Source organism: Hyla sarda, unplaced genomic scaffold (assembly GCF_029499605.1).
Source record: "Hyla sarda isolate aHylSar1 unplaced genomic scaffold, aHylSar1.hap1 scaffold_38, whole genome shotgun sequence".
NCBI lineage: Eukaryota > Metazoa > Chordata > Amphibia > Anura > Hylidae > Hyla > Hyla sarda.
In genome coordinates this window covers 357,342-385,053 of record NW_026610399.1, presented here as the reverse complement: position 1 = coordinate 385,053, position 27,712 = coordinate 357,342, and the positions used below count along the sequence as shown (strand labels likewise).

Genomic DNA, 27,712 nt, shown 5'->3' with positions numbered 1-27,712 from the left:
ACTTTAAAAGCTAAGGTTTATAGATAACAATTAGTCCTTTACTAAATGCAGTTATAATGCTTTGGAGTTAATGCAGAATGGAAAGAACATTGCTCTTTTTGAGTGTTGCTGTGTAAGAGGGGGGCGTGAAAGAGGAGTTTCAAAAACTGTGATTATCTGTTGTGCGGAGTGAATCTGTGGAGTGGGTGCGACTGCCTATAGCCCACATTCTTATTTTGGGTAAGTTTTTCTCTTTTGCACATAGTGGGATAACTGTTAGAGTTTAAACACCCTTTTTCATTTTTTTTTTTTTTTCTCTGTTCCACCTCTAGGGGGAGGAGGAGTAGATTGGGCACAGGTGTATAAATCTTAGCTTGGGACTCTTATTGAGAGCTTGCTCTTTTTGAGTGTTGCTGTGTAAGAGGGGGCGTGAAAGAGGAGTTTCAAAAACTGGAGTTTGAAAGCAGGAGGTTGAGATCGCTGTGAGTTTTCATTTTTGAACCCACAAGGTCTACAAAAAATTTTAAGTGTCATTTTGACTGTCTGTTTTTTCCTATACATTTGTGAAATCCCCATAATTAGATGGCCTCCATGTTGGAAAATGCAGTCCAATGTACATCCTGTTCAATGTATGCAATCCTTGAACAACAGTTTGAGGGTGCATATTGTTGTGCGAGATGTGTGCTAGTTGTCCGTTTGGAAGCCCAGATCCTGCATCTAGAGGGGCGACTGGCAACAATGAGAAGCATTAACAACATGGAGAGGAGTCTCCTGCTCACTGAGCAGGCACTCTCGGGAATAGAGGTGGGGGAGGACAGTGGGACGGAGTTGCAGGACAGTCAGGCAGTTAGCTGGGTTACAGTTAGAAAGAGGGGTAGGGGAAAAAGTGTCAGGGAGGCTAGTCCTGAACTGGCACACCCCAACAAGTTTGCCCGCTTGGCAGATGAGGGGGATGCCATTACAGAGCTAGCAGAACTGCAGCAGGATACCGCCTCTGACCGCCAGGGGGGTGTCTGCTCCAGTAAGGAGGGAGGGAGGAGTACAGGGCAGGCCAGACAGGTACTAGTGGTGGGGGACTCAATTATTAGGGGGACAGACAGGGCAATCTGTCACAAAGACCGGGATCGCCGAACAGTGTGCTGTCTGCCTGGCGCACGAGTTCGGCACATCGCGGATCGGGTTGACAGGTTGTTGGGCGGGGCTGGAGAGGACCCAGCAGTCATGGTACATATTGGCACCAATGACAAAGTAAGAGGTAGGTGGAGTGTCCTTAAAAATGATTTCAGGGACTTAGGCCGCAAGCTTAAGGCAAGGACCTCCAAGGTAGTCTTTTCTGAAATACTACCAGTACCACGAGCCGCACCAGAGAGGCAGCGGGAGATCAGGGAGGTAAACAAGTGGCTCAGAAGCTGGTGTAGGAAGGAAGGGTTTGGGTTCATGGAGAACTGGGCTGACTTCGCTGTCGGTTACCGGCTCTACCGTAGGGACGGGCTGCACCTCAATGGGGAGGGTGCAGCTTTGCTTGGGGAGAAGATGGCTAGAAGGGTGGAGGAGTGTTTAAACTAGGGACTTGGGGGGAGGGAACCTACAGCAAAGAGGGGGAAGATAGTGTAGATAGAGAGGTGGGAATTATAAATGTACCTGGGGGTGGAGCGGAGGGAGGGGTTAGAATAGTTAATAGGAATAGGCTTCATAGGAAAATAAAACTTACACCCTTGAATCCCATTAACCCCAATAACATAAAGGATGGAAATGTAAAGTGTATGTTCACAAATGCCAGAAGCCTAGCAAATAAAATGGGGGAGCTTGAGGCCTTGATACTGGAGGAACATATTGATATAGTTGGGGTCACTGAGACATGGCTGGACTCCTCGCATGACTGGGCTGTCAATCTGCAGGGGTTTACATTGTTTCGCAAGGATAGAATGAACAGAAAAGGTGGTGGAGTCTGTCTGTATGTAAGAAGTGGTATGAAAGTCAGTGTGAACGATGCCATAGTGTGTGATGATTCTGAGGATGTGGAATCATTGTGGGTAGAATTACAAAAGGAGGGAAATACTGAAAAAATAATATTTGGGGTAATCTACAGACCCCCTAATATCACTGAAGAGATAGAAGTTCGGCTTCATAAACAAATAGAGAGGGCCGCCCGGGCAGGTACAGTGGTAATAATGGGAGATTTTAACTATCCAGATATAGATTGGGGTCCGGGGTTGGCTAAAACTACAAAGGGGCGACAATTCCTAAATTTATTGCAGGATAATTTTATGGGCCAGTTTGTGGAGGACCCAACAAGAAGTGATGCCTTGTTGGATCTGATCATTTCCAACAACGCAGAGCTGGTTGGTAATGTAACTGTGCGGGAAAACCTTGGTAATAGCGACCACAATATAGTTACTTTTGACTTAAAATGTAGAAAACAAAGACAGGCGGGGAAGGCAAAAACATATAACTTTAAAAAGGCAAATTTCCCTGGGCTGAGGGCTGCACTACAGGACATAGACTGGGGGGAGGTGTTCTCAAATACTGATACAGAAGGTAAATGGGACATCTTTAAATTAACTCTAAATAACTATACAGCTAAATATATACCAAAGGGGAACAAATATAAACGATTGAAACTAAATCCTACATGGCTGACACATGATGTTAAAAGAGCAATAAACAGCAAAAAAATAGCCTTCAAAAAATACAAATCTGATGGGTCAGCGATAACATTTAAACAGTACAAGGAGCTTAATAAAATCTGTAAAAATGTAATAAAAACAGCAAAAATTCAAAATGAGAGACAGGTGGCCAAAGAAAGCAAAACTAATCCTAAATATTTTTTTAGATATATAAATGCAAAAAAACCAAGGACAGAGCATGTAGGACCCCTTAATAATGATAATGGGGAGGTTGTCACAGGCGATCAAGAGAAGGCGGAGCTACTGAATGGGTTCTTTAGTTCTGTATACACTATGGAAGAAGGAGCTGACATTGGCCAGGTCAGTGCTGGTAACACATCATGTAATGTACTGAACTGGCTTAATGTAGAGATGGTACAAGGTAAGTTAAGTGATATAAATGTAAGCAAATCCCCAGGACCGGATGGACTACACCCAAGAGTTCTTAGAGAGGTAAGTTCAGTAATATCTGTACCCCTGTTCATGATATTTAGAGATTCTCTGGTGTCTGGTATTGTGCCAAGGGACTGGCGCAAGGCGAATGTGGTGCCAATCTTCAAAAAGGGCTCTAGGTCTTCCCCAGGAAACTATAGACCGGTAAGTTTAACGTGCATTGTGGGTAAATTGTTTGAAGGACTTATAAGGGATTACATACAGGAATACATAGGGGATAATTGTATTATAAGTGATAGCCAGCATGGGTTTACTAAGGATAGAAGTTGTCAAACCAATCTAATTTGCTTTTATGAAGAGGTGAGTAGAAGCCTTGACAGAGGAATGGCTGTGGATATAGTGTTTCTGGATTTTGCTAAAGCATTTGATACTGTCCCTCATAGACGTCTGACAGGTAAGTTAAGGTCTTTGGGTTTGGAAATTTTAGTTTGTAACTGGATTGAACACTGGCTCATGGATCGTACCCAGAGAGTGGTGGTCAATGATTCGTACTCTGATTGGTCCCCGGTTATTAGTGGTGTACCCCAAGGTTCAGTACTGGGACCGCTGTTGTTTAATTTATTTATCAATGATATAGAGGATGGTATTAACAGCTCTGTTTCTATCTTTGCAGATGACACCAAGCTTTGTAGCACGGTACAGTCTATAGAGGATGTGCATAAGTTACAAGATGACTTGGATAGACTAAGTGTCTGGGCATCCACTTGGCAAATGAGGTTCAATGTGGATAAATGTAAAGTTATGCATCTGGGTACTAATAACCTGCATGCATCGTATGTCTTAGGGGGGATTAAACTGGCAGAGTCACTGGTAGAGAAGGATCTGGGTGTACTTGTAGATCAAAGACTACAGAATAGCATGCAATGTCAGGCTGCTGCTTCCAAAGCCGGCAGGATATTGTCATGTATCAAAAGAGGCATGGACTCAAGGGACAGGGACATAATACTCCCCCTTTATAAAGCATTGGTACGGCCTCACCTGGAATATGCTGTTCAGTTTTGGTCACCTGTCCATAAAAGGGACACTGCGGAGTTGGAAAAGGTGCAGAGACGCGCGACTAAACTAATATGGGGCTTGGAACATCTTAGCTATGAGGAGCGATTAAAGGAGTTACAATTGTTTAGTCTTGAGAAGAGACGTTTAAGGGGGGATATGATAAACGTATATAAGTATATTAATGGCCCATACAAAAAATATGGAGAAAAACTGTTCCAGGTTAAACCCCCCCAAAGGACGAGGGGGCACTCCCTCCGTCTGGAGAAAAAAAAGTTTAGTCTCAAGGGGCGACACGCCTTCTTTACCGTGAGGACTGTGAATTTATGGAACGGTCTACCTCAGGAACTGGTCACAGCAGGAACAATTAACAGCTTTAAAACAGGATTAGATACATTCCTGGAACAAAATAAGATTAATGCTTATGAAGAAATATAAAATCTCATCCCTTCCCCAATATCGCGCCACACCCCTACCCCTTAATTCCCTGGTTGAACTTGATGGACATATGTCTTTTTTCGACCGTACTAACTATGTAACTATGTAACTATGTAACAGTACTTGAGGTATATTTGGTAGTTCAAAAGTGACTGGTAATTTGTCACAGTCCTGGAGTATATGATAGACTTGAAATATTTGTTATTATGGGATTGCAGTCCTTTTGAGACTAGTTCTCCTCTTTGTGGTAGGTGCAAGACTCAGAGGGTTACGGTGACACTAGCCTGGCTTGTTCTTCACCACACTTGAGGTTGAGACATAAGACTGAATAATTGACACTTAAGTTGACTTGAGACTAAGACTTTGTACTAGACTAGTGACTCTCTTGTAACGTGCTGACTCAGAGACTGTGGCCCCTGGATCTACTACTTTTAAGTAACCTCTGTGGGTACCTAGTTGTTCCTCACTATACTTAGGATACAACTTGAATGCAAAGATTTAGGCTTGGCTGTAGACTGCAGTTCTGTGCTAGTTAATATCCAATATATGGGGGAATATTTCAGTGGTCTTCATGGGGGTGTGCCATGGTAAGATATGCAGAGATCCCCTCCCTCACTTATGTTTCCTTGGGTATTCTGGGACACCACTATCTTTGAATATATATAGAAGGGACTCCCTAGATGCAAGTCTGTTACTCAACTGGGCCATGTCCTGAGGAGGTCGAGAGAGCTGCAGACGTGATGTTTCCTGACCAGAGGCCAGGGCTAGACCAGACTCAACCTGTGCTTTAGGATCTTCCCCCTATTACTTACCCCAGTACTTATCAGATGCTGTATGCTCTTCTCCAGAGGAAGTTGTGTAGTTCTTTCCAGTTTGACCACAATTCTCTTTGCTGCCACCTCTGTCTATGTCAGGAACTGTTCAGAGCATATCCCTAAGTTTGGCATTTATTTGAATCATTTTGGTGTTTTTTCCCTTTTTTTTTTTTTTTTTTTTTTTTTTTTTTTTTATAATTTTTTATTTATTTTTTTTGTGTGTGTTTTTCCATCTCCTTTACGGTTTTACAAAGTCACAACATGTTGAGCCTATGGCATTTTTTTTTTTTTCGCCTGAAATTATGGCATTTTTCTCCCATAGAAGTCTATGGGAATAAAAAATAAATAAAAAAATGACAAGAGGCGGTTTTTATTTTTATTTATTTATTTTTTAATAACATTTTTGTAGGGTACCATGAATAAAAACATATTAAAAAAGATACTGTAGTGATGGAAAAATTGCATTTTACAATATCAATCTTTATTATAACTAAAATTTTACATTTTTTGAACAGAGATCAATTTTATGTGGGAGGGCAGGGCATTAAAAATGTAGCTGACAATAATAAAAATGTAGTGTGTATGTTTCACTTTTTACATTTTTCTTTTGTAGGTAGTACTTCTACTCCAAGCATGGAACACACTGTTCCATGATTGGAGTAGTAGTACCTGTACTAATTAATAGATTGCACATGTCTCTTCTGACACCCGCTGTGATCCTCCTGTAGAATGTATAGATGTGGGCTGCTGCTCTTCTATGGTCCCCTGCACTGACATATATATATATATATATATATATATATATATATATATATATATATATATATATTCATATTTCCTGCAGAGAGCTGTGATTGGCCAGATGGTTCCAGCCAATCACAATTCTGTGGGAAATATGAATAGGTGTATATATATATGTCAGTGCAGGGGACCATAGAAGAGCAGCCGCCTGCATCTATACATTATACAGGAGGATCACAGCGGGTGTCAGAAGAGACATTCCCTTCGGTCTGTCTATTAATGCAGGTACTACAGCTCCCAGCATGGAGCAGAGTGTGCTCCATGTTGGGAGCAGTAGTATCTTCAGTTAAGGACAGATCACAGCAGGTGTCATTCCTGACACCCACTGCGATCATCCTTCATCCCTGAGATGCAGAGCGGCTTTCTCCTGTGCTCGCATCTCTGCTCTGTACTCCGGGCCGGCCACTTGCCATTCATATTTCCCACTGTGAGCGGAGATTGGCTGCCACCATCTGGCCAATCCCCACTCTGGGCAGAAAATATGAATGAGTGAATTTCTATTCACATCACTGGCCGGCCCAGAGTATAGTGCAGAGATGTGAGGGCTGTATAAAGTCGCTCCGCATCTCTATATTATGGACGATCGCATCTGGTGTCAGGAGTGACACCTGTGGCGATCTGTCTATTAGTACAGGAACTACTACTCCCATCATAGAACAGTGTGTTCCATGCTGGGAGTAGAAGTACTAAAAAGTAAAGGAAGAAAAAAGTGAAAAACACACACACTACATTTTTATTATTTTTGGCTACATTTTTAGTGCCCTGCCTGCCCACATAAATTGATCCCTGTTTAAAAATGAATAAAAAATGTCATATAAAAAATATAACTTTTATTAAATACATTTTCCCTCACTAATGCATCCTTTTTATAATAATAGTAATAAAATATATATATATATATATATATATATATATATATATATATATATAATTATTATTTTTTTTTTTGTACCCAACAATTGTTGGAAAAGAAAGGGGCCAAAAATGCTATTTCCAATCAAACGTGAAAATGCCAGAAAAAACATCAGACGCAAGAAATTGCACTGACATTTTTTATGGCATTTTTTTTTTCACACAAAAAACACATGGGGGAAAAAAAGTGGAAACTTAGCCTTATAACTGTAGAGAAGTGGGAGCCTAAGATCTGAGGCCCAAACTGTAATAGTGGGGATACATATTCAATATATTTTGGTCAAACAAAGCAACATTTCTCTTCAGTCCTCCCTATAAACATGAACGTTTGGCACAACTGGTTACGTTACGGCCAGACAACCCTAGTGCCAACTTATTCCTCCCAGAAAAAAAAAAAAGGTTGGGCGACAAAAGCACAACACCCCTGGAGGGGGCTTCCACCAACAGGGCATGTTTTCAGGATGCAGAGGCATTTCTTTGGTTTTAAACAGGTTTTATTTGCTGTTAATTGAGTCATATTTTTTTTTTGTGTTTTTAAATAAGTCAAGATTCTGCCGTAAAATAAGCCAAAACTTGAAAAACCTCAAATTACCTATTTAACCATGCTGCGGTGTGTAAGACTTCTCAGTTCATTTGATGTGTCATAGGATTAATGCAATTAATTTATGGCTGCGCTACATTAGCAAAAAAAAAAAAAAAAAAAAAATGATTCATATGCGATTGAAGAAAACAGGTTTGTTGGTTGAAATTATTTGTGGTATGTGGCTTTTGCTTTACTATGTTGTACTGATGGTGAGCTCCAACATGGATCATACTCTAGCCACATCCAGAGCTGCATACAACATTTAGAGCTCTCTGCTGATATACACAACTATAATAGCTTTCATGTAACAAACCACAGCTGGCTCGGGAAGCCATATATTGTAGTTGCCCATAACAACCAATCAGATTGCTTCTTATTTATTTTTATTTTTTTATGTTTTTGATAAATCTTCCACAATGTGCTTTGAGACATTATGTGTATGTATGTATGTGTGTGTGTGTGTATGTATATATGTGTATATAATTTATATTAAAACATTATTCCGGGAACCTGTCTTCAGATTTGACCACTACGAACTGCCATAGCAGTGTAAGCACATTAGTGACCTAAAACCATGTCCCTGTGTCCAGCGGAAGTATCAGGTACCAGGCATGATTTTTGTCTCCATAGACAAGGGTCTTCCCCTTCCTTTTCTTTTTTTTATTTATTTTTTTAACAAAATGTCCTGATGGGGACTTCTACAGAGAATACAAATATATTGTTTTGTAGATTTAAAAAAAAAATCTGCTTGGGTTGAAGAGGAGTTAAAGGGGTGCCAGAATCAAATCAACTGGTGCCAGAAAGTTAAACAAGATTTTTTTAATAGTAGAAATTTACAAATCTAACCCTTCCAGTACTTATCAGCTGCTGTATGATCCACAGGGAGTTCTTTTCTTTTTGAATTTCCTTTCTGCCTGATCACAGTGCTCTCTGCTGACACCTCTGTCCATTTTAGAAACTGTCCAGAGTAGGAGCAAATCCCCATAGAAAACCTATCCTGCATTGGACAGTTCCTGACGTGGACAGAGGTGTCAACAGAGAGCACTGTGGTCAGACAGAATGGAAATTCAAAAAGAAAAAAAAAACTTCCTGTGGAGCATACAGCACCTGAGAAGTACTGGAAGGATTAATATTTTTTTTAATAGAAGTAATTTACAAATCTGTTTAACTTTCTGGCACCAGTTGATAAAAAAAAAAATAAAAAAAATCTAGTGGAGTACCCCTTTTAAGAAACCAGGTTCTTCAAGATCATGGGTAGCTCTCGGTTTCTGATCTGATCCAGCAGCACTAAGAGAAGAGCTGCCTGGAAACCCCAATCTGAGGCCTAGAAGGAAACAGACAGAGGAGGTTTATTTTTGCTGGGTTATTTTCGCTGGGTTATGTCACATAATGTCAAGCCTTATTTGGTTCAGCTTCGAGACATGGAATGAACTTTATTCCACGTTTCCTTTCTGTATTATTGGCAGGCCCAAGCTTGGGAAGAAATTGATCCTTGATCCATGTATTTTAGGTGTGTATGTGTATCGGGTCTAGTCCAAAACTGGAGTAAGAATTGCCTCATGTATTTTATGTGTGTTTGTAGCCTTTTATTGGGGTCTGTATTGCAATCTTTTAACCGGTTTTGATTCAGCTATATAATATTGACGCTTTTATACTATTGTGTCTATTATATTAAAGGCGATCTCCGGTGTACAACACTTATCCCTGAATGCTGGGACCCCCCGTGATCTCCTCTAAGACGCCGTGGTTCTCCAATGCAGGAGGCATGTGGCCGCAGCATGATGCCGCTGCCGACACTCACCCTCCATGTATCTCTGTGGGAGACGCAGGGATGCGGCGTTAGTCCATCCTCCGCCTCTCCCATAGAGCTGCATGAGGGGGGGGGGGGGGGGGGTCATCGACCTCAGTGGGGGGATAAGTGTTATACACCACATATCTCCTTCAACTAAAATTGTTGCTTCAGAAAGTGCAAAATTTGGTTTCCAGTTAGCTCAGTGTTCTGATCAAGACCAATCAGATAAGAGACCCCTTACCATTCTTTGTGCTGCCCGATTGGCACTCCAATTGTGCAGGCATTCTCAGCAGACTGTAACAATGGAATGCCGATAACACTCATCAATGCAATTGAAAAATGCATGTAGTATTCCCCTACAATTTGAAAAGGTGTGTTTAAAAGGAATAAGCCCCTCCCCCAATGAAAGTATAAGTCACCCTCCTTCCCCATTCAAACAGTATAAACAATTTTTTCCGCAAGTGGCAATACCAAATGTTGGTTTTTTAACTATTAACCCCTGAAGGACAACAGATGTAAATGTATGTACTGATGCGCTGGGACTGTGAAAAAGCCCCTCCCCCCAATAAAAATGTAAATTATCCCTTTTTCCCATTTTAAAAGTGATATGGTTATTAGCAGATGGGAAGGAAAACAGATATAGAATACCTAAAAAATCAGCCATTACCCAATGTTCAATGTAAGAAGTACACAGAAAGAAAATGCTGTCAACACATTTGCAAAGTTGTGTTTTGGGTTCTCAGAGCCTCAAGACCAAAAAAAAAAAAAAAAAAGTTATTGTGTAAGTTTAACCAGAAGTATAACATCTTACAACTTTTTTATTTTTATGCAGTGGTCTAATTTAATACTGCCTCCTATATACAAGAATATAACTACTATAATACTGGTCCTATGTACAAGAATATAACTACCATAATACTGCCTCCTATATACAAGAATATAACTACTATAATACTGCTCCTATATACAAGAATATATCTACTATAATACTGCTCCTATATACAAGAATATAACTACTATAATACTGCTCCTATATACAAGAATATAACTACTATAATACTGTCTCCTATATACAAGAATATAACTACTATAATACTGCCCATATATACAAGAATATAACTACCATAATACTGCTCCTATATACAAGAATATACCTACTATAATACTGCCTCCTATATACAGGAATATAACTACTATAATACTGCTCCTATATACAAGAATATAACTACTATAATACTGCTCCTATGTACAAGAATATAACTACCATAATACTGCTCCAATATACAAGAATATAACTACTATAATACTGCCTCCTATATACAAGAATATAACTACTATAATACTGCCTCCTATATACAAGAATATAACTACTATAATACTGCTCCTATATACAAGAATATAACTACCATAATACTGCTCCTATATACAAGAATATAACCACTATAATACTGCTCCTATATACAAGAATATAACTACTATAATACTGCCTCCTATATACAAGAATATAACTACTATAATACTGCTCCTATATACAAGAATATAACTACTATAATACTGCTTCCTATATACAAGTATATAGGAGCAGTATTATAGTAGTTCTATTCTTTTATATCTTTTATATAGGAAGCAGTATTATAGTAGTTATATTCTTGTATATAGGAGCAGTATTATAGTAGTTATAATACTGCTCCTATATATACATACACAAGAATATAACTACTATAATACTGCTCCTATATACAAGAATATACTATAATACTGCTCCTATATCCAAGAATATAACTAATATAATACTGCTCCTATATATACATACACAAGAATATATTAGTTATATTCTTGGATATAGGAGCAGTATTATAGTATAATAGTATATTCTTGTATATAGGAGCAGTATTATAGTAGTTATATCCAAGTATATAACTACTATAATACTGCTCCTATATACAAGAATATAACTATTACAATACTGCTCCTATATACAGAATATAACTACTATAATACTGCTCCTATATATATATATAAGAATATAACAAATATAATGCTGCTCCTATATACAAGAATATAAGTACTATAATACTGCTCCTATATACAAGAATATAACTTACAATACTGCTCCTATATACAAGAATATAACTACTATAATACTGCTCCTATATACAAGAATATAACTACTATAATACTGCTCCTATATACAAGAATATAACTACTATAATACTGCTCCTATATACAAGAATATAACTACTATAATACTGCTCCTATATACAAGAATATAACTACTATAATACTGCTCCTATATACAAGAATATAACTACTATAATACTGCTCCTATATAGAAGAATATAACTACTATAATACTGCTCCTATATACAAGAATATAACTACTATAATACTGCTCCTATACACAAGAATATAACTACTATAATACTGCTCCTATATACAAGAATATAACTACTATAATACTGCTCCTATATACAAGAATATAACTACTATAATACTGCTCCTATATACAAGAATATAACTACTATAATACTGCTCCTATATACAAGAATATAACTACTATAATACTGCCTCTTATATACAAGAATATAACTATTATAATACTGCCTCTTATATACAAGAATATAACTATTATATGTAAGTGAAAAAATAAATACGGTGCTTATAAAACAAATATTGACATTCCTCTGATTGTTCCTGGGCGGTGGTATGTACGTTATAGTATTATAATAACACGGCTTGCGTTTGGCTGTCTCCATAGATAAACCTGTATTGAACTCAGTAAATTCTCAAGCTTTAAATGAAACATTACAGATCTGCAGAAATCTGAGCAATGCTGCTGTGCCGGGTTTGTATATGAAATGTTCTGTGCACCTGTTTATTGCTGGAGGTTACGCTGGCTTACCGCCTGTTATATGGCATTTTAACAGTATATCACGTTACTCCATCCCCTTTATTTACTGCACAATAAAAGTACCTCTGACTCACTCCTATGCAGAACTGGTTCCTATTGTGGATTATCTTCTAGGAGGACAAAAAATTTTAAGATTAAATGATCATAACTAGAGATGAGCGAACTTGCAGTAAATTTGATTCGTCACGAACTTCTCGGCTCGGCAGTTGATGACTTTTCCTGCGTAAATTAGTTCAGCTTTCAGGTGCTCCGGTGGGCTGGAAAAGGTGGATACAGTCCTAGGAAAGAGTCTCCTAGGACTGTATCCACCTTTTCCAGCCCACGGGAGCACCTGAAAGCTGAACTAATTTATGCAGAATAAGTCAGCAACTGCCGAGCCGAGAAGTTCGTGACGAATCGAATTTACTGTAAGTTCGCTCATCTCTAATCATAACGTATCCTGAAAATGTCATGAAGGGGAGGGACACAGTCAATAAGGCATAAAGCACAGGAATGCAAAGAGTTAACATTAATGCAAGAATCGAGCCGCAATTTTTCCAATTATAGTGTTGGAGTTTCTAATCGGAGGCCTCTCTAGATTTTGATGATGATATTATTATTATTATTATTAATCTGCTTATGTTAAGACAAGCCTTAGCAATGGGGCTACTTCATTTTCTGCAGACTTCACATGGTGATCAGATTGGCTGTGAGATGGTTGCGTCAATGCAGCACCAGATATAGTGGTGGCGGGGCAGATATAAGATTATAATAGAAGTCAGTGGCACAGCATGGGTTAGCAGTGTGCACCCACCCGCCCCATAAATGTAATAGAGCAGTGATGCATACAGTGTATGCATCGCTGCTCAACCAGGGACGCACAGGATTAGAATTTAAAAACATATATAAAATATCTTCACACCAGGATGACATATAATCACTGCAGTGAATGAATAATACCATCATACTGTTGGGAAATAAAAACACCTATACACAGTTCAATATCACCAATTACACCACTATACAAGGGACAAATATTTTTGCCATGAGAACTACCATCACCATCACACAGAGATTGGCCAATACCAACATACTGAATTAAAGCCACTGTTCAGACTAATATCCCCCTCCCTCTAGAGTGCCCATACAAGTGGTCCCTCAACATACGATGATAATCCGTTCCAAATGAACCATCGTTTGTTGAAACCATCGTATGTTGAGGGATCCGTGCAATGTAAAGTATAGGAAAGTGGTCTCCAACCTGTGGGCCTCCAGATGTTGCAAAACTTCAACTCCCAGCATGCCCGGACAGCCAACGGCTGTCCGGGCATGCTGGGAGTTGTAGTTTTGCAACATCTGGAGGTCCGCAGGTTGAAGACCACTGGTATTGGAGGTTATACTAGTGTCCACCGCCGCTCTGGACCGTCACCACTGCCCTGGATGTCGCCCTCCATTGCTGTCGCCGCATCCCCGTGGTGTCCCCGACGCTCCGGGAAGGTCTCTGCTGCCAGGGAACGTCGCTCTCCGTCGCCGCCATCACGTAGCTGCGCACGCCGCCCCTATTGGATGACGGGACGGCGTGCACAACGACGTGATGACGACGAAGGAGAGCGCCGACGATGCAGGGAATCTCGAGGAGTACGCTACGGAGCCCCGAGGACAGGTAAGTGATCGTCAGCGGACCACACAGGGCACCGTAAACGGCTATCCGGGGGCAGCTGAAGCAGTCTGCACTGCAGGATAGCCATTTATACGATGGCCCCGACATAAAAAAGCATCGTATGTTGATGCTGCCTTCAACATGCGATGGCCTCTGAGAGGCCATCGTATGTTGAAATGATTGTATGTCGGGGCCATCGTGTGTATAGTGGTGACCCCATCTATACCAGTGGTCTCAAACCTCCTCTTGATGTTGCAAAACTTCAACTCCCAGCATGCCCGGACAGCCATCGGCCATTCACGCTCAACTGGGAATTCTGGGAAGGAGAGCTACTTTTCATATATGTATATGGGAAGTGCTGTTCTTGCCGTCTCCTTATATATTTTAGCAGGTTCAGGTTTCTTTCTTGGGGCTCGATGGTAACATACACAGTAATGAGATTCTGGCAGAACATGTGAAATGTCTTCTGTTTATCTTCTGACTATACAAATACACGTTCACACACATCAGCATAGATAAGAAGGAGCACAGTGAGAACCCATGCCAGCAGGTGAATTTTTAATCTATTTCTGCATATTCTTATTTGTGTCTCACATGTTTCTTAAAGGGGCATGCCCGATTATCATTAATTGTCCTGTTAAATCTGTGACCATAGAGAAACAGAGAGAAAATTCCAAATACAGTGGTTATTATAAAATCTATGTGTGTGTCTAAATTTTTTATTTATTTTTTTGTCTTTCAGGAACAATTCACAAATCCGTGAGCATTCCAGATCAGGCGCTTTACAACTCAACTCTACACAGGGAAACCATGAGATCACCTTATAAATATGACAGCATGAAGGTAAGGGAACGGCCTGGTGTGACAGGCAGAGTCAAAGCCATTACCCATAGTAACCAATTTAAATCTCTTCTAATGTGTTTGTTTTTTTTCTGATAGATGAAAGAAAATTCCACTTACTAGACTCTAAAAATATTAAAGGTCCCAATAGAGATAAAAATGAATTGTTTAGGATCGGCCTGACAGAATCCTCACCCCTTTATCATCCCTGTCTGGGGCCTTTGAAACTTCTGAGCTAAAGCCACATTTGTCTGTAATTAAAACCTAACTCTACCCTCGGACCGTGTCTATACTCTATCCCTTATATAGTGGCCCCTGAAGAATCGGCATTGCTCTAAGGAAGGTTTTCTATCTCCTTAGTCGGACACACCTATAGATTCTGAATGTTTACATACCAGGAGAAATAGACTGTGACGTCTCTATGTATTTCAATCAGCACATCCCAGACCCATGAGTGATTTACACAGGGATTTTTATCTAAATACCCATACTGTACTGTATGTCAGTGTGCACTGCAGATGTCGGGTGTCTCTGCCCTGTCGTCCCATTTGTATTTCCTTTTTAACACTGTGATGTTTTCCTTGTTACTCCAAGAGACAGCACATTATTTCCTGTACCCCAAGTGTCATTATCCTGTACCCCAAGTGTCATTATCCTGTACCCCAAGTGTCATTATCCTGTACCCCAAGTGTCATTATCCTGTACCCCAAGTGTCATTATCCTGTACCCCAAGTGTCATTATCCTGTACCCCAAGTGTCATTATCCTGTACCCCAAGTGTCATTATCCTGTACCCCAAGTGTCATTATCCTGTACCCCAAGTGTCATTATCCTGTACCCCAAGTGTCATTATCCTGTACCCCAAGTGTCATTATCCTGTACCCCAAGTGTCATTATCCTGTACCCCAAGTGTCATTATCCTGTACCCCAAGTGTCATTATCCTGTACCCCAAGTGTCATTATCCTGTACCCCAAGTGTCATTATCCTGTACCCCAAGTGTCATTATCCTGTACCCCAAGTGTCATTATCCTGTACCCCAAGTGTCATTATCCTGTACCCCAGGTGTCATTATCCTGTACCCCAGGTGTCATTTTCCTGTGCCCTGGGTGTCCTGTACCCCAAGTGTCATTATCCTGTACCCAGGGTGTCATTGTCCTGTGCCCCGGGTGTCATTGCCCTGTGCCCCGGGTGTCAGCATGCCATTGTCTTGTGCCCCGGGTGTCATTGCCCTGTGCCCCAGGTGTCAGCATGCCATTGTCCTGTGCCCCGGGTGTCATTGCCCTGTGCCCCAGGTGTCAGCATGCCATTGTCTTGTGCCCCGGGTGTCAGCATGCCATTTTCCTGTACCCACACACATTTCTCCATGCTGATGAGCTTCCAAATTCAACTAACAAAAAGCTGAAATCTGAATCTCATCTTATAAATCTATACTTTTATATCCTACTTCCCTCTTTAAATTTATATTTTTGACTTTTATTGACAGAACTATACATCATCTGTACATGAGAATGGTTGGGGTAGTGGTCACGCCCAGTATGGCCAGAGAGCACATGAAAATGGATGGGCCAAGACTTATTCGTCTTACAGTCAATGGGGTGCTGAGCAGGATGGTGGCCAGAGACGACCTCTTGTGAGAAGGGATATCTCTCCAGAAAAACAAGAGGTTTTAATAGCTGCCTATGACCAGCGAAGAAACGCCACGGCAGCCAGCCTACGTTATCCGGAGTCCAGGGCGGTCAATATGTCCACCACACGATACTCTCGCTCAGAGTTTGGTCAGGGAACTAGACCTCGGCAAAGCACTGTCAAAAAATCCACCCAGTCTGACCAAGATTCAGTGTTCATAAATAGTGTTCCCACCAGTCCGTCCAGACCCTACTACCATCACCGGAATAGCCAAAGTATGGATAACCTCCTAGACAAGAGGCACTACCAGGCCCAAACGGCTGGGGCTGCTGCTCAAGCAAGGTCCCAAATGACGTCCAACAGATTTGATACAAATCAGTCCAGCACGAGGTATGCAACCTACCGAAAGGAGTATATCCAGTCACCTGCAGCACTCAGCGGCATTGACCTAGGTGGAAGGAGGGCTACAATGACAGCTGCAATGGCTGCAGCGGCAAGCAGTGGAAATGTTATACAGCATGATGGTGTACAGCTAGACGCTGTGGGGTGAGTCAGTAGTGGCATCTACATTTGAACCATATTTTCCATTTCCAGTTGTGTGGTCTATTGGCTCAATGTTTTCCACATTTACTTCTTAACTGTTACAACAATTATATATAGATATAGATATAGATATAGATATAGATATAGATATAGATATAGATATAGATATATATAGAGATATATATAGAGATATATATATATATATATATATATATATATATATATATATATATATATATATATATATATATATATATATATAATATATTATATATAGGAGACTGTGGGCCTTTGTTGGTTCCTGTCCATGATAACCCATTGGCACCTATTGATCATGTTGTCCCTTTCTTCTGTTAAAGGTGTCATATTATAGCATATGGATGTCAGAGGGGGGTCCCCTTCTGATGTCTCTAAATAACATAGGCTCCATATCGGGCAGACCCAAGTTTATCCATTTTATTACAAATAGTGGCATATAATACTACAATGGAAACAACCACAGACTATCAATAATACGAGAGTAGTTGGATTGTCACTTTGCTGTGTATCCCTAGCAACCAGTCTTTTCAGTAGGGTTGTTAGGAAGCACATTCCCTAGCAACTAGTCTGTCTCAGATTACTCGGCTCTTAAAGGAGTATTCCCAACTTGTAAAGTCATTTACAGTCACTCACAAAATGGGGAATAACAAGCTGATCCAGCTTAGCAATGTTAGAAATCCTCATAGAAAGTGAATAAAATGCTACCTGCGGATTAGTTTTAGAGACATGGTTTTCCTCCCAGCAGTCTGATCCCCACCAATGGAGGAGATTTATCAAAACCTGTACAAAGGAAAAGTGACCTAGTTTTCCATAGCAACCAATCAGATACCCTCTTATATTTTTGACAAGGCCTCTGCAAAATGAAAGAAGCAATCTGATTGGTTGCTATAAGCAACTGGGCAACTTTTTCCTCCTGGACTGGTTTTAATAAATCTCCCCTAATAAGCATATCACCCTTTCCTGTAGATCGGGGTTTTCAAACTCAAATTATCTGGGGGCCACTGGAGGTAGAGGCTGGGTGAGGCTGGGCAGCATGCGCCCCTCACATATAATGCCCCCATCATGCGCCCCTCACATATAATGCCCCCATCATGCGCCCCTCACATATAATGCCCCCATCATGCGCCCCTCACATATAATGCCCCCATCATGCGCCCCTCACATATAATGCCCCCATCATGCGCCCCTCACATATAATGCCCCCATCATGCGCCCCTCACATATGATGCCCCCATCATGCGCCCCTCACATATAATGCCCCCATCATGCGCCCCTCACATATAATGCCCCCATCATGCGCCCCTCACATATAATGCCCCCAATCATGCGCCCCTCACATATAATGCCCCCATCATGCGCCCCTCACATATAATGCCCCCAATCATGTGCCCCTCACATATAATGCCCCCAATCATGCGCCCCATCTGGTTGGGCTCCCCAGTAGGTACACAGGCCCCCATATAGATATGATCCCCGTCATTGATGGGGGGTAATATATATCTGGGGGCCTCTATACCTACTGGGGAGCCCTACCTGATGATCAGTTAGGGGTTCCCAATAGGTGTACAGGCCCCCAGATAGATATTACCCCTGGCAGGTAGGGCTCCTATTTAAACAATTATGCCCCCTAAGAAGATGGGTTAGCCCCTGGTGATAAGCAGGTCCTCCCTTATTAGACTAGTAATTAGGCAAGTTAAGTTTCACATCTACAGTACTTACATCTGCCTGCTGCAGCCTAAAACGAGCCTTCTTTGCGGGGATGCACGCGTTAGGTGACGTCATCACATGCGCTGCACAGGACGTCAGTGACCCGGCGTCCTGCGCTGTGGATGCATCCCTCCAGGAAGGCATGTTGTAGGCTGCAGCAGGCAGATGTAGGTACAGTAACAGTGTTTGCCAAAGTGTGTTAAGTCTTCTAGCATTTAGCGCTGCTTGTCCGAAGCGGGGCTAAATGCCTTAAGAAATCACCAAAATTTAGTTTAGGAGTTTGAGACCCCTGCTGTAGATGGAGGATACATTTGTGAATTGGGATAACCCATTTCAAGCCATTGACCATTGATTTCCTGGCTCTCATTAGGTAATACATTTAGATAGTACTAAGTAATAAAAGGATATTGCCTTATGTGGGATCATTGGTGTATCCACAGGGTGCCCAGGTTACCAAGTAAAGACAGGTGATGCACTGGCACTGGATGCAACACTATAGGCCAGGGTTTCCCAACCAGGGTGCCTCCAGCTGTTGCAAAACTACAACTCCCAGCATTCCCGGACAGCCGGCGATGGAACTCTCTGTACGCCAGTGGTCTCCAACCTGCGGACCTCCAGTTGTTGCAAAACTACAACTCCCAGCATGCCCGGACAGCCAACGGCTGTCCGGGCATGCTGGGAGTTGTAGTTTTGCAACAGCTGGAGGTCCGCAGGTTGGAGACCACTGCTGTACGCTGTATACCTATGCCCGGGCTGCAAAAGATACAGAAAATAAACTTCACTCACCCACGTCGGCCGCACGCTGGGGACGGGAACGCCGGACAGCCATGTAAGAAGCCGGCTTCATACATGACAGTGGGCTCAGCCTATCACTGGCCAGGGCGGGGCATCGCTCTGGCCGGTGATAGGCTGACTGCTGTCCGGCGTTCCCGTCCCCAGCGTGCGGCCGACGTGGGTGAGTTAAGTTCATTTTCTGTATCTTTTGCAGCCCGGGCATAGGTATACAGCGTACAGCAGTGGTCTCAAACCTGCGGACCTCCAGCTGTTGCAAAACTACAACTCCGGGCATGCTGGGAGTTGTAGTTTTGCAACAACTGGAGGTCCGCAGGTTGGAGACCACTGGCGTACAGAGAGTCCCATTGCTGGCTGTCCGGGAATGCTGGGAGTTGTAGTGTTGCAACAGCTGGAAGCACCCTGGTTGGAAAACAGTGCTATAGGCATTGTAGTTTTTCGAAAGTCGGAGCTCTCCTTTTAGTTATATTGTTATTATGTCTGTTCCAGCGTTGGCTCCGGGGCGTCAGAGGTGCAGATGACTCTGGAGAGAGCTGTAAACTTGCTGGGGAATGACAATACCACTGCTTACTGGCTGACAGCGGCAGCGAGTTACATACAGCATGAATGCTTCCAGAAAGCAGAGTCCAGGAAAAAGGTGAGTTACCAAATTCCATTCAGCCATTGTTTCTGGGAAAGCTGGGTGACAACCCCTGTAACCACCATATAAAATGATTGTAAGATTATTTCATATAGAAACAAAAGCAGAAAATGATCTTGTGACTATCAAAAAAGGTTCTGATCCTGTTGTAGATTCCGGCCTGAATCCTGGCGTCCTGTCTGTACCTGCTCCCTGCTTGACAGATCAAACACATAATCCCTAATCCTGTTATAGTTCTTATTACCAACATCCAGACTGGAAAAGATTTTTTTTAAAAAATACTCTATTTAAAGATTGTAAAAGTCTGATAAAACACAGTGTATAGACCACCATAAGGTGCAGCACCCGAAACATCAAAGAGGTGACTTTGTCCTGGGCTTTATACCGTAAGTGTTTTATTATCTTTCATATATTTTATGTTTAGGCCTGGATTCTGGAATTCCTTCCTTATTGGATTATTTATGATCATGCCCTGTGCATCTGTGTCTGAAACATTGCAATAGTTATTATATTTTTATATAATGTATAGGTATTTTTTTTAGAATTTTTTTTATTTCATAAAAGTAGTAGTGGTGGTGGTGGTGGTGGTGGTGGTGGTGGTGGTAGTAGTAGTATAAAAAAAATAATAATAATAAAAATAATAATAAAAATAATAAGACACATAATAATAAAAATAATACTACACATAATAATAAAAATAATACAAATTATAAAAATATATATTTTTTTATATAATAACTTCCATATGTACAATACATATTTGTTACATTGTGTGGTTTAGGGGTTAGTGATACGATACCTAATGGGTTAAAGAATAATAATTTATAATGAATATCCTGTTTTATGGTTAAAGTTTTATTTTAAGCTGTTTTATTGATGGCCTATCCTCAGTATGGGTCCTCCAGCATAAGTTCAGTAGTATGCTGACACCACGTACCAGGCGGATCAGGTTTCGGCCAGAGCCATGGTGCTCACTTACACAGAGAGCAGAGTCAGGTGCAGACAGCGCCATACACTGTGTAGTGGCCATGTTGGGTTACTGCAGCTAAGCTCCCATTAAAGGGATTTGCACTACACAAGGTACAGAACTGTATGCAGTAAAACTGTATTTCTGGTAATGAGCGGATATGTGGGGGCACAAAAGGGGTTAATATTAATATAGCTTACCTTTTGTATTATTGGATAATTATGGGTAAACATCTTAATATTTCTACAGGTGTCTTATATCAAGCAGAAGTGCAGAGACGTAACTTGCAGAATCAGTTACAGGGCCCCCTCCTCCCCCTGTTAACCATGAACCATTTATATTCAGGTCCCCCCCCCACCCCCCTTTTATGTGGCAGAAGTGCTATGGGCCCCCTCAGGTAGCAAGGCCCATTTGCAGCTTTTACTTCTGCACCTCTGTGGAAGAGGTTAAAGTGGATCTCCAGGATTAGAAAAATGCTGCTTCTTTCTTGCAAAAACCGCACCACTTTTGTCCACAGGTTGTTTCTGGTATTGCATTACAGCTACATTTGGGTAAATGGGATTGAGCTGCAATAGTACACAATGCGTGTGGACAGGAGTGGTGCTGTTTTTGAAAAATATAAATAAATAAATTATAATCCTAGACAACCTCTTCAGAGGTTGTCTGGGAATTTATTTTTTTTACCAGATTTTGGTAAAAATCTTAAATGTGTACTCTCCTGCCCTGATCCCCCTGCTGCCGCTGTTTCCGCAGTGCCACGAGTGTGACCAGCAAGTACTGTAAGTGGGACTAAGCTTTGTCAGAATAGCCGCAGTGAGAATGGGACACAGCTATGGACTTTTTTCCAGCCATGCCAGGCTGGTATAGACACGTGCAATAGTCAGATAGTGTCGAGTGCTGAATCCTGTTGCAAAACTACAACTTGGGGGTTGTAGTTTTGCAACAGCTGGAGGCACCCCTGTTGGGAAACACTGGGTTAGGAAGGAACATTATATAATCTAATTATATAGATTATTATTGCAAAGTGTAGGGTGCTGAATAGAGGAATCCAGGGCAGGAATGTGGACATAGCATTTATTTAATTTAATCTTTATAGGCCTGGAATTGATAAGTCAGAGCTCTCTAGAGGGACATAAGATAGATGAAAAGTTATTCATAAAATATAGAACGATGGATAGATGTAGATATAAAATAGAGGTGGATCTAAAATAAAGATGGATATATGGCTACATTTACTTCCTCTTCCTCACAAGCTGTAAACCAGAGTTCATCTTGGGGCCGGTGATTTAGCTTGATGGGACGACTGGAATTTCACATAAGGACTCTACCTCTTGGAGGGGACACACTGTTATTTGGTCAGGGAGCCGCCTGTAATCCCCTCTGGAATTCAGCGAATAATACTAAAGCTTAGTGCTGAAAGAGCAGCTCGGCCTCTGGGTATAGTTCACATCAGCGGGGGACTAGTCAGTACAGTAAGGGCATTCTCAATAATAATCCAAAGTCTTCAAATGAGAGGAGCAAATCCCAAAAGATGGGTGTCCTGGCAAAGTGTGTATATATATATATATATATATATATATATATATATATATATATATATATATATATATATATTTTTATATATATATATATTTTTATATATATATTTTATATATATTAGTATGTATTTTTTTTATTTAGTTTAAACCCTCTTTGGAGCATGGCATGGTCTCCTTTGTTTTTCCACATTTTGCGATCAATGCCCTCTCTCTCCCAGGTATACAGTCTGCATGCAATCCCCAAGCTGATTCAGCTCCTGAGCAACAACAATGAGGAGGTTCAGCGTGCCGCCTGCGCCGCGCTCCGGAATCTGGTGTACGAAGACAATGACAACAAGCTAGAAGTGTGCGAACAACGCGCCATGCCTACTCTTCTGAGCCTGCTGAAGGAAAGCCGGGATCTGGAGATAAAGAAGCAGATCACAGGTGAGGACTGGGGCAAAACTTTCTCTCGGGAGGGCAAAGACTTCTTCAAGTTATCAAATCACCCCTATTCCCTGTTATCATGGACAAAGCGGAAAAAGAAAGTGAGAATAACTGTGCAGTGCTAGTTATTTATTTATAGTGATTAATACAGCCATATTGGGGGAGAATCACCAAAACCTGTGCAGACCAATCCGCTTCTTTCCTTTTTGAAAAGGCCTCTGAAAAATAAAATAAGTGATCTAATTGGTTGCTATGGGCAACTGGGTAACTTTTCCTCAGCACAGGTCTTGATGAATCTCTTCCATAGTGTATAAATAATACTGCAACATAGTGTCCAATAAAAACTACACATGAGGTGGAGATTTTATCCCCATGATTGGAATCATCTGACAATTCATGTAGGCATAAAATAGAGGACATAGTGAGGACTATGGAGGCTTCTGGGGCAAACTTTTATCTAAGGGTCAAAAATTACTCAGGGGCATGCATCATGGAAAGAGATAAACCAAGAGAAATACTAAAAATAAATCGAACGGTCTCCAAGTAGTAGTGCTATAGCTGTGTGGTGAGGGTGGGATGCAGGGTAGATGGAATTACCCTAGGGGCAGATGGCATTAACCCCTTGTGTTTGTGATGCCAGGGTGTGGTTTATCCTCAGTACCACCCGGAGGTAGACCGCTGGATCCTGGGCTAGGCACGGGAGCAATAATGACTCCGACGCCAAGTTACAGAACAACAGTAGCTTTACAGGGTTAGATAGGTGGAATAGTCTATACAGCTTAGCCAAGCTCATGGAGGTGACCAGTGACTTCAGAGACCTTAGGGCTCGCTGGGACCTGCAGTGGACTGGGACAATTTTGATGCAGGCCACGCTGACTGAAGACAGGTTGACTTTGACTGACTTGACTGGGACTGACTATACCCAGTTTGTATCCTACCAGGCTCTGACTGACTGGGACCCTGGGGGTTGTGGACTTGTAGACTTGTGGCTGTGGTTGACTTGAGGCCTCCTCTGGACTTCAGACACACTCTTGGGACTTGACTGCACTACAACTCAGCAAAGACTTAACTGGAACTCAAGAGAGTGAGCTAGCTCCTCCCAGGGCTTATATGGGGGAGGCTAGGAGGGGTCCCATAGGTCACCCTAAAGTCACATGTTCACTTATACCTCACCGGGTTACAATCACAACACTGGTTCTTAAAGACATAACACTTTTACATACAAAGATAACTGTACAAGGGGGTACTGCATGGAGGCTGCCTGACAGGACAGCTAGGGTACATGGGTACAACTCCTGTACTGGGCCACCACAGTAGTTACTAAGTAATTCTGCCATATTGTGTCCAAATAAAACTGCCATATAGTGTTCAATAATAACACACTTGGGGGAGATTGATCAAAACCTGTGCAGAGAAAAAGTTGCCCAGTTGCCCATAGCAACCAATCAGATCGCTTCTTTCATTATTAACAAGGCCTTTGCAAAATGAAAGAAGCGATCTGATTGGTTGCTATTGGCAACTGGGCAACTATTCCTCTGCACAGGTTTTGATAAATCTCCCCCACAATGCCTATATCTAAAGGCAAGAGGTAATAAAGGGATATATAGACAATAAATGTGAGGACTGTGGAAGCTCCTGGGGCAAAGCCTTCTAGGAGGAGCAAAACATTCTGGCAATAATCCAGCAGCACTCCAAAAATGTGAAAAACTGTGATTCTCCCTCCATGATGATGATGGATGATAATAATATATAATATAAATGTGTGTGTATATATATATATGTATATATATATGTGTGTGTATATATATATATATATATATATATATATATATATATATAATAATTTTTTTCTTTTTTTTTTTTTTCTTTTTTTTTATTATTATTATTATTATTATTATTATTATTTTTAAATAAACTGTGTATGGGAGCGTCAACTGCCCTGGGAATAAATAAATATACAAGGTCACGCCAATAGCCTGGGGGAACTTCTGGATTTAAAATTCCAAGTTCTTGCGCTTGTGATGACTCATGGGCAGGACGGCTAAAAGCTATTGATACAGTGTTACAGCCGACATTCTGTAGAGCAGAAATACAGTAGATGTTCTCCTTACCAAGTCACAAAAGATACATTCACTCCCGGCTTCTGACATTGTATCAAAAGGCAACACAAGTGACACTGTGTAAATACCCTCCCTTCTGCTCTTCTCATGTTTCTTTTTCAACTTGGGAAATAATTTATATGCTGATATATATATATATATATATATATATATATATATATATATATATATATATATATATATATATATATATATATATATATATATATATATATAATATAATATATTATTTTTTTTTTTTTTTACTATATTTTTGTGACTGAAAAAAAAAAAATTCCCCTAATACAGAGCTCCAAAATCTCTGCCTAGACACATAACATTATGTCTGCAGTTACTACTAGGGGAAGCTCGCTGAATACTCTACACATATACATGAATTGAACTCAATAGTACCACAGTATGCAGCAAGCTTCCCCTTGTGGTGGGTGCAATTAGTATTTTATATTTTACGTACAGTCTTAGGCAGGGAATATGGAGATCAGTTGGATGTTCACTATAAAGGGGTTATCCAGGAATAGCAAAACAGAGCTAATGTCTTTAAAAAACTGATCCCTGTCTGTCTCCTAGTTGTGTGTGGTTCAGCAGCTCTGTTCCATTGAAATTAATGTAGCCAAGTTGTAATACCACACCCAACTTGGAGACAGACAGAAATCGTTTTTGTTTTTAAGAAATTAGCTCTGGTTTGCTATTCCTGGATAACCCCTTTTAACCCCTTGGCAATATTTGACATACATATACATCAGTAGCCGGGATCAGAGATAACTTCAGAGAGTGAGGAACTCTCCTTTCCAGCTGACACAATTAGAAATGGTGACACAATTAGAAATAAATAAATGAATAACAAAATAATAAAATAAAATTATATATAGAAAGTATAGAATATATAGAAAGTATAGCTCGTCCAACATAGAACAAAGATATACACAGCTCCATTGACATTAGAAACTTTAGACTTTATTGTATGAACAGCAAAGAATAACAAAATGTATGTATAGTTATCACCATAATCCTACTGAACTATAGAATAAACTTAGGTTAGGCCAGATTCACACCGTATTTTAATTTTCTGTCACAGGTATATCTGGATGCCAAAATATATTGTGGCAAAGAGCATCGGGGCCATTAATATTTATTTTATGTATGTGTATTCATTTTTATTTTTACATGATATCCCACTTAAACAAGTTTTTTAATAGATTATATGATATTAGTTACACGGTAGTTAAAAAATACAAGTTTGCCCAATACAAGTTCTCTTATGGCTCCGTAACACAGGTTTCCATCTGCTGTGTGCACCTTTTAGAACCTTTAATCATGTGCTGCCCCCACTGTGCAATATTTTTCCTCTAATTTTTTTTGTAATATTGCAGGATTAATGTGGAACTTGTCTTCCAATGATCAGCTAAAGATTATGCTAATCCGAGATGCTCTGCAGACCTTGACCAACAATATCATTATCCCGTGTTCCGGCTGGAAGGATGGAGAGTATTCAAAAAATGAGCTCATGACTGACCCTGATATCTTCTACAATGCCTCTGGCTGCCTCAGGTGAGGACTTAATACATCAAGCTGTATGACCGGCATGTAGGGGGCTTGTGTGTTACAGCGAACACGGGGGGGGATGCAAACGAATTACAGGCTCTGAACTGTTAAAATCACCTGACATTTTTGTGTGTGGGTGCCACTAGCAAAGTGGTCTAAGCATAGGTCTTGAAAGCAAAATTTACATTGTTCTACCCTGATAAGGACCCTTAGACCACCATGCAAACCCTTTCCCTGTATAGGCGCTACACACCACCCATCCTAAAGCCTGAATTTCCATCTTTTCAAACAACCATATATAGATAAGATACAGATAAATGGATACAGTCCCAGAACTAATCTCATTACATATAAATGGTACCAGAATCAAACTTAGCAACATATTGAAATTAATTACATAAATATAATAACCTAATGGCAAACCATATGTGTAGTTACAGTACTAATATAACAGTCTAAGCATGTACAGGTGGGGTCTTTTCTGATAGCAAATTGTCTCTCTCCTTCTCTGCTCCATCATGCCAGACCTCTATGCATTTGAAGGGACAAGGTTGTATTCATATAAATATAACAGTGCCTTATACTGTACCCTCTGAATATAACAGCAGTGCAAACACGGTGTGTGTGTCCCCCCCCCCCAGTCATTAACTGTGCCTCCTGTGTCCCATCATTGTGTGATTTGAAACTCATGCCACACATTGTGCCCCCCCCCCCAATACTATACTGCCATTTACTGTGACCCCTGAAGATAGTGTCACATACTGTGTCCACTTGATATCCTGCCACCATACACTGTGCCTCCTGAAAAAAGTCACATCTAGATCTCCCTAAAGTACAACACCACCAAACACTGTTCCCTTCTAAAATAACGGTCACATGAACCTATTGCTGAAAGATAGGTGTCCCTGCACAGGGCCTCTTTATAGTGTGCAGTTTATAGTGCTCATACA

General features: G+C 40.8%; 1 protein-coding gene across 3 annotated transcripts in view; it reads left to right on the top strand.

Moving 5' to 3' along the window:
• Positions 1-27,712, top strand: part of PKP2 (plakophilin 2) — a 74,523-nt gene that overhangs the window by 29,435 nt on the left and 17,376 nt on the right. For all 3 annotated transcript variants that reach the window (XM_056553769.1, XM_056553768.1, XM_056553767.1), the window contains 5 exons: positions 14,725-14,825; positions 16,306-16,994; positions 20,019-20,166; positions 22,893-23,100; positions 26,591-26,768. In XM_056553769.1, the coding sequence (XP_056409744.1) occupies positions 14,793-14,825; positions 16,306-16,994; positions 20,019-20,166; positions 22,893-23,100; positions 26,591-26,768 (1,256 nt within the window). In that variant the 5' untranslated portion in view covers positions 14,725-14,792. The remainder of the gene's footprint in view (positions 1-14,724; positions 14,826-16,305; positions 16,995-20,018; positions 20,167-22,892; positions 23,101-26,590; positions 26,769-27,712) is intronic.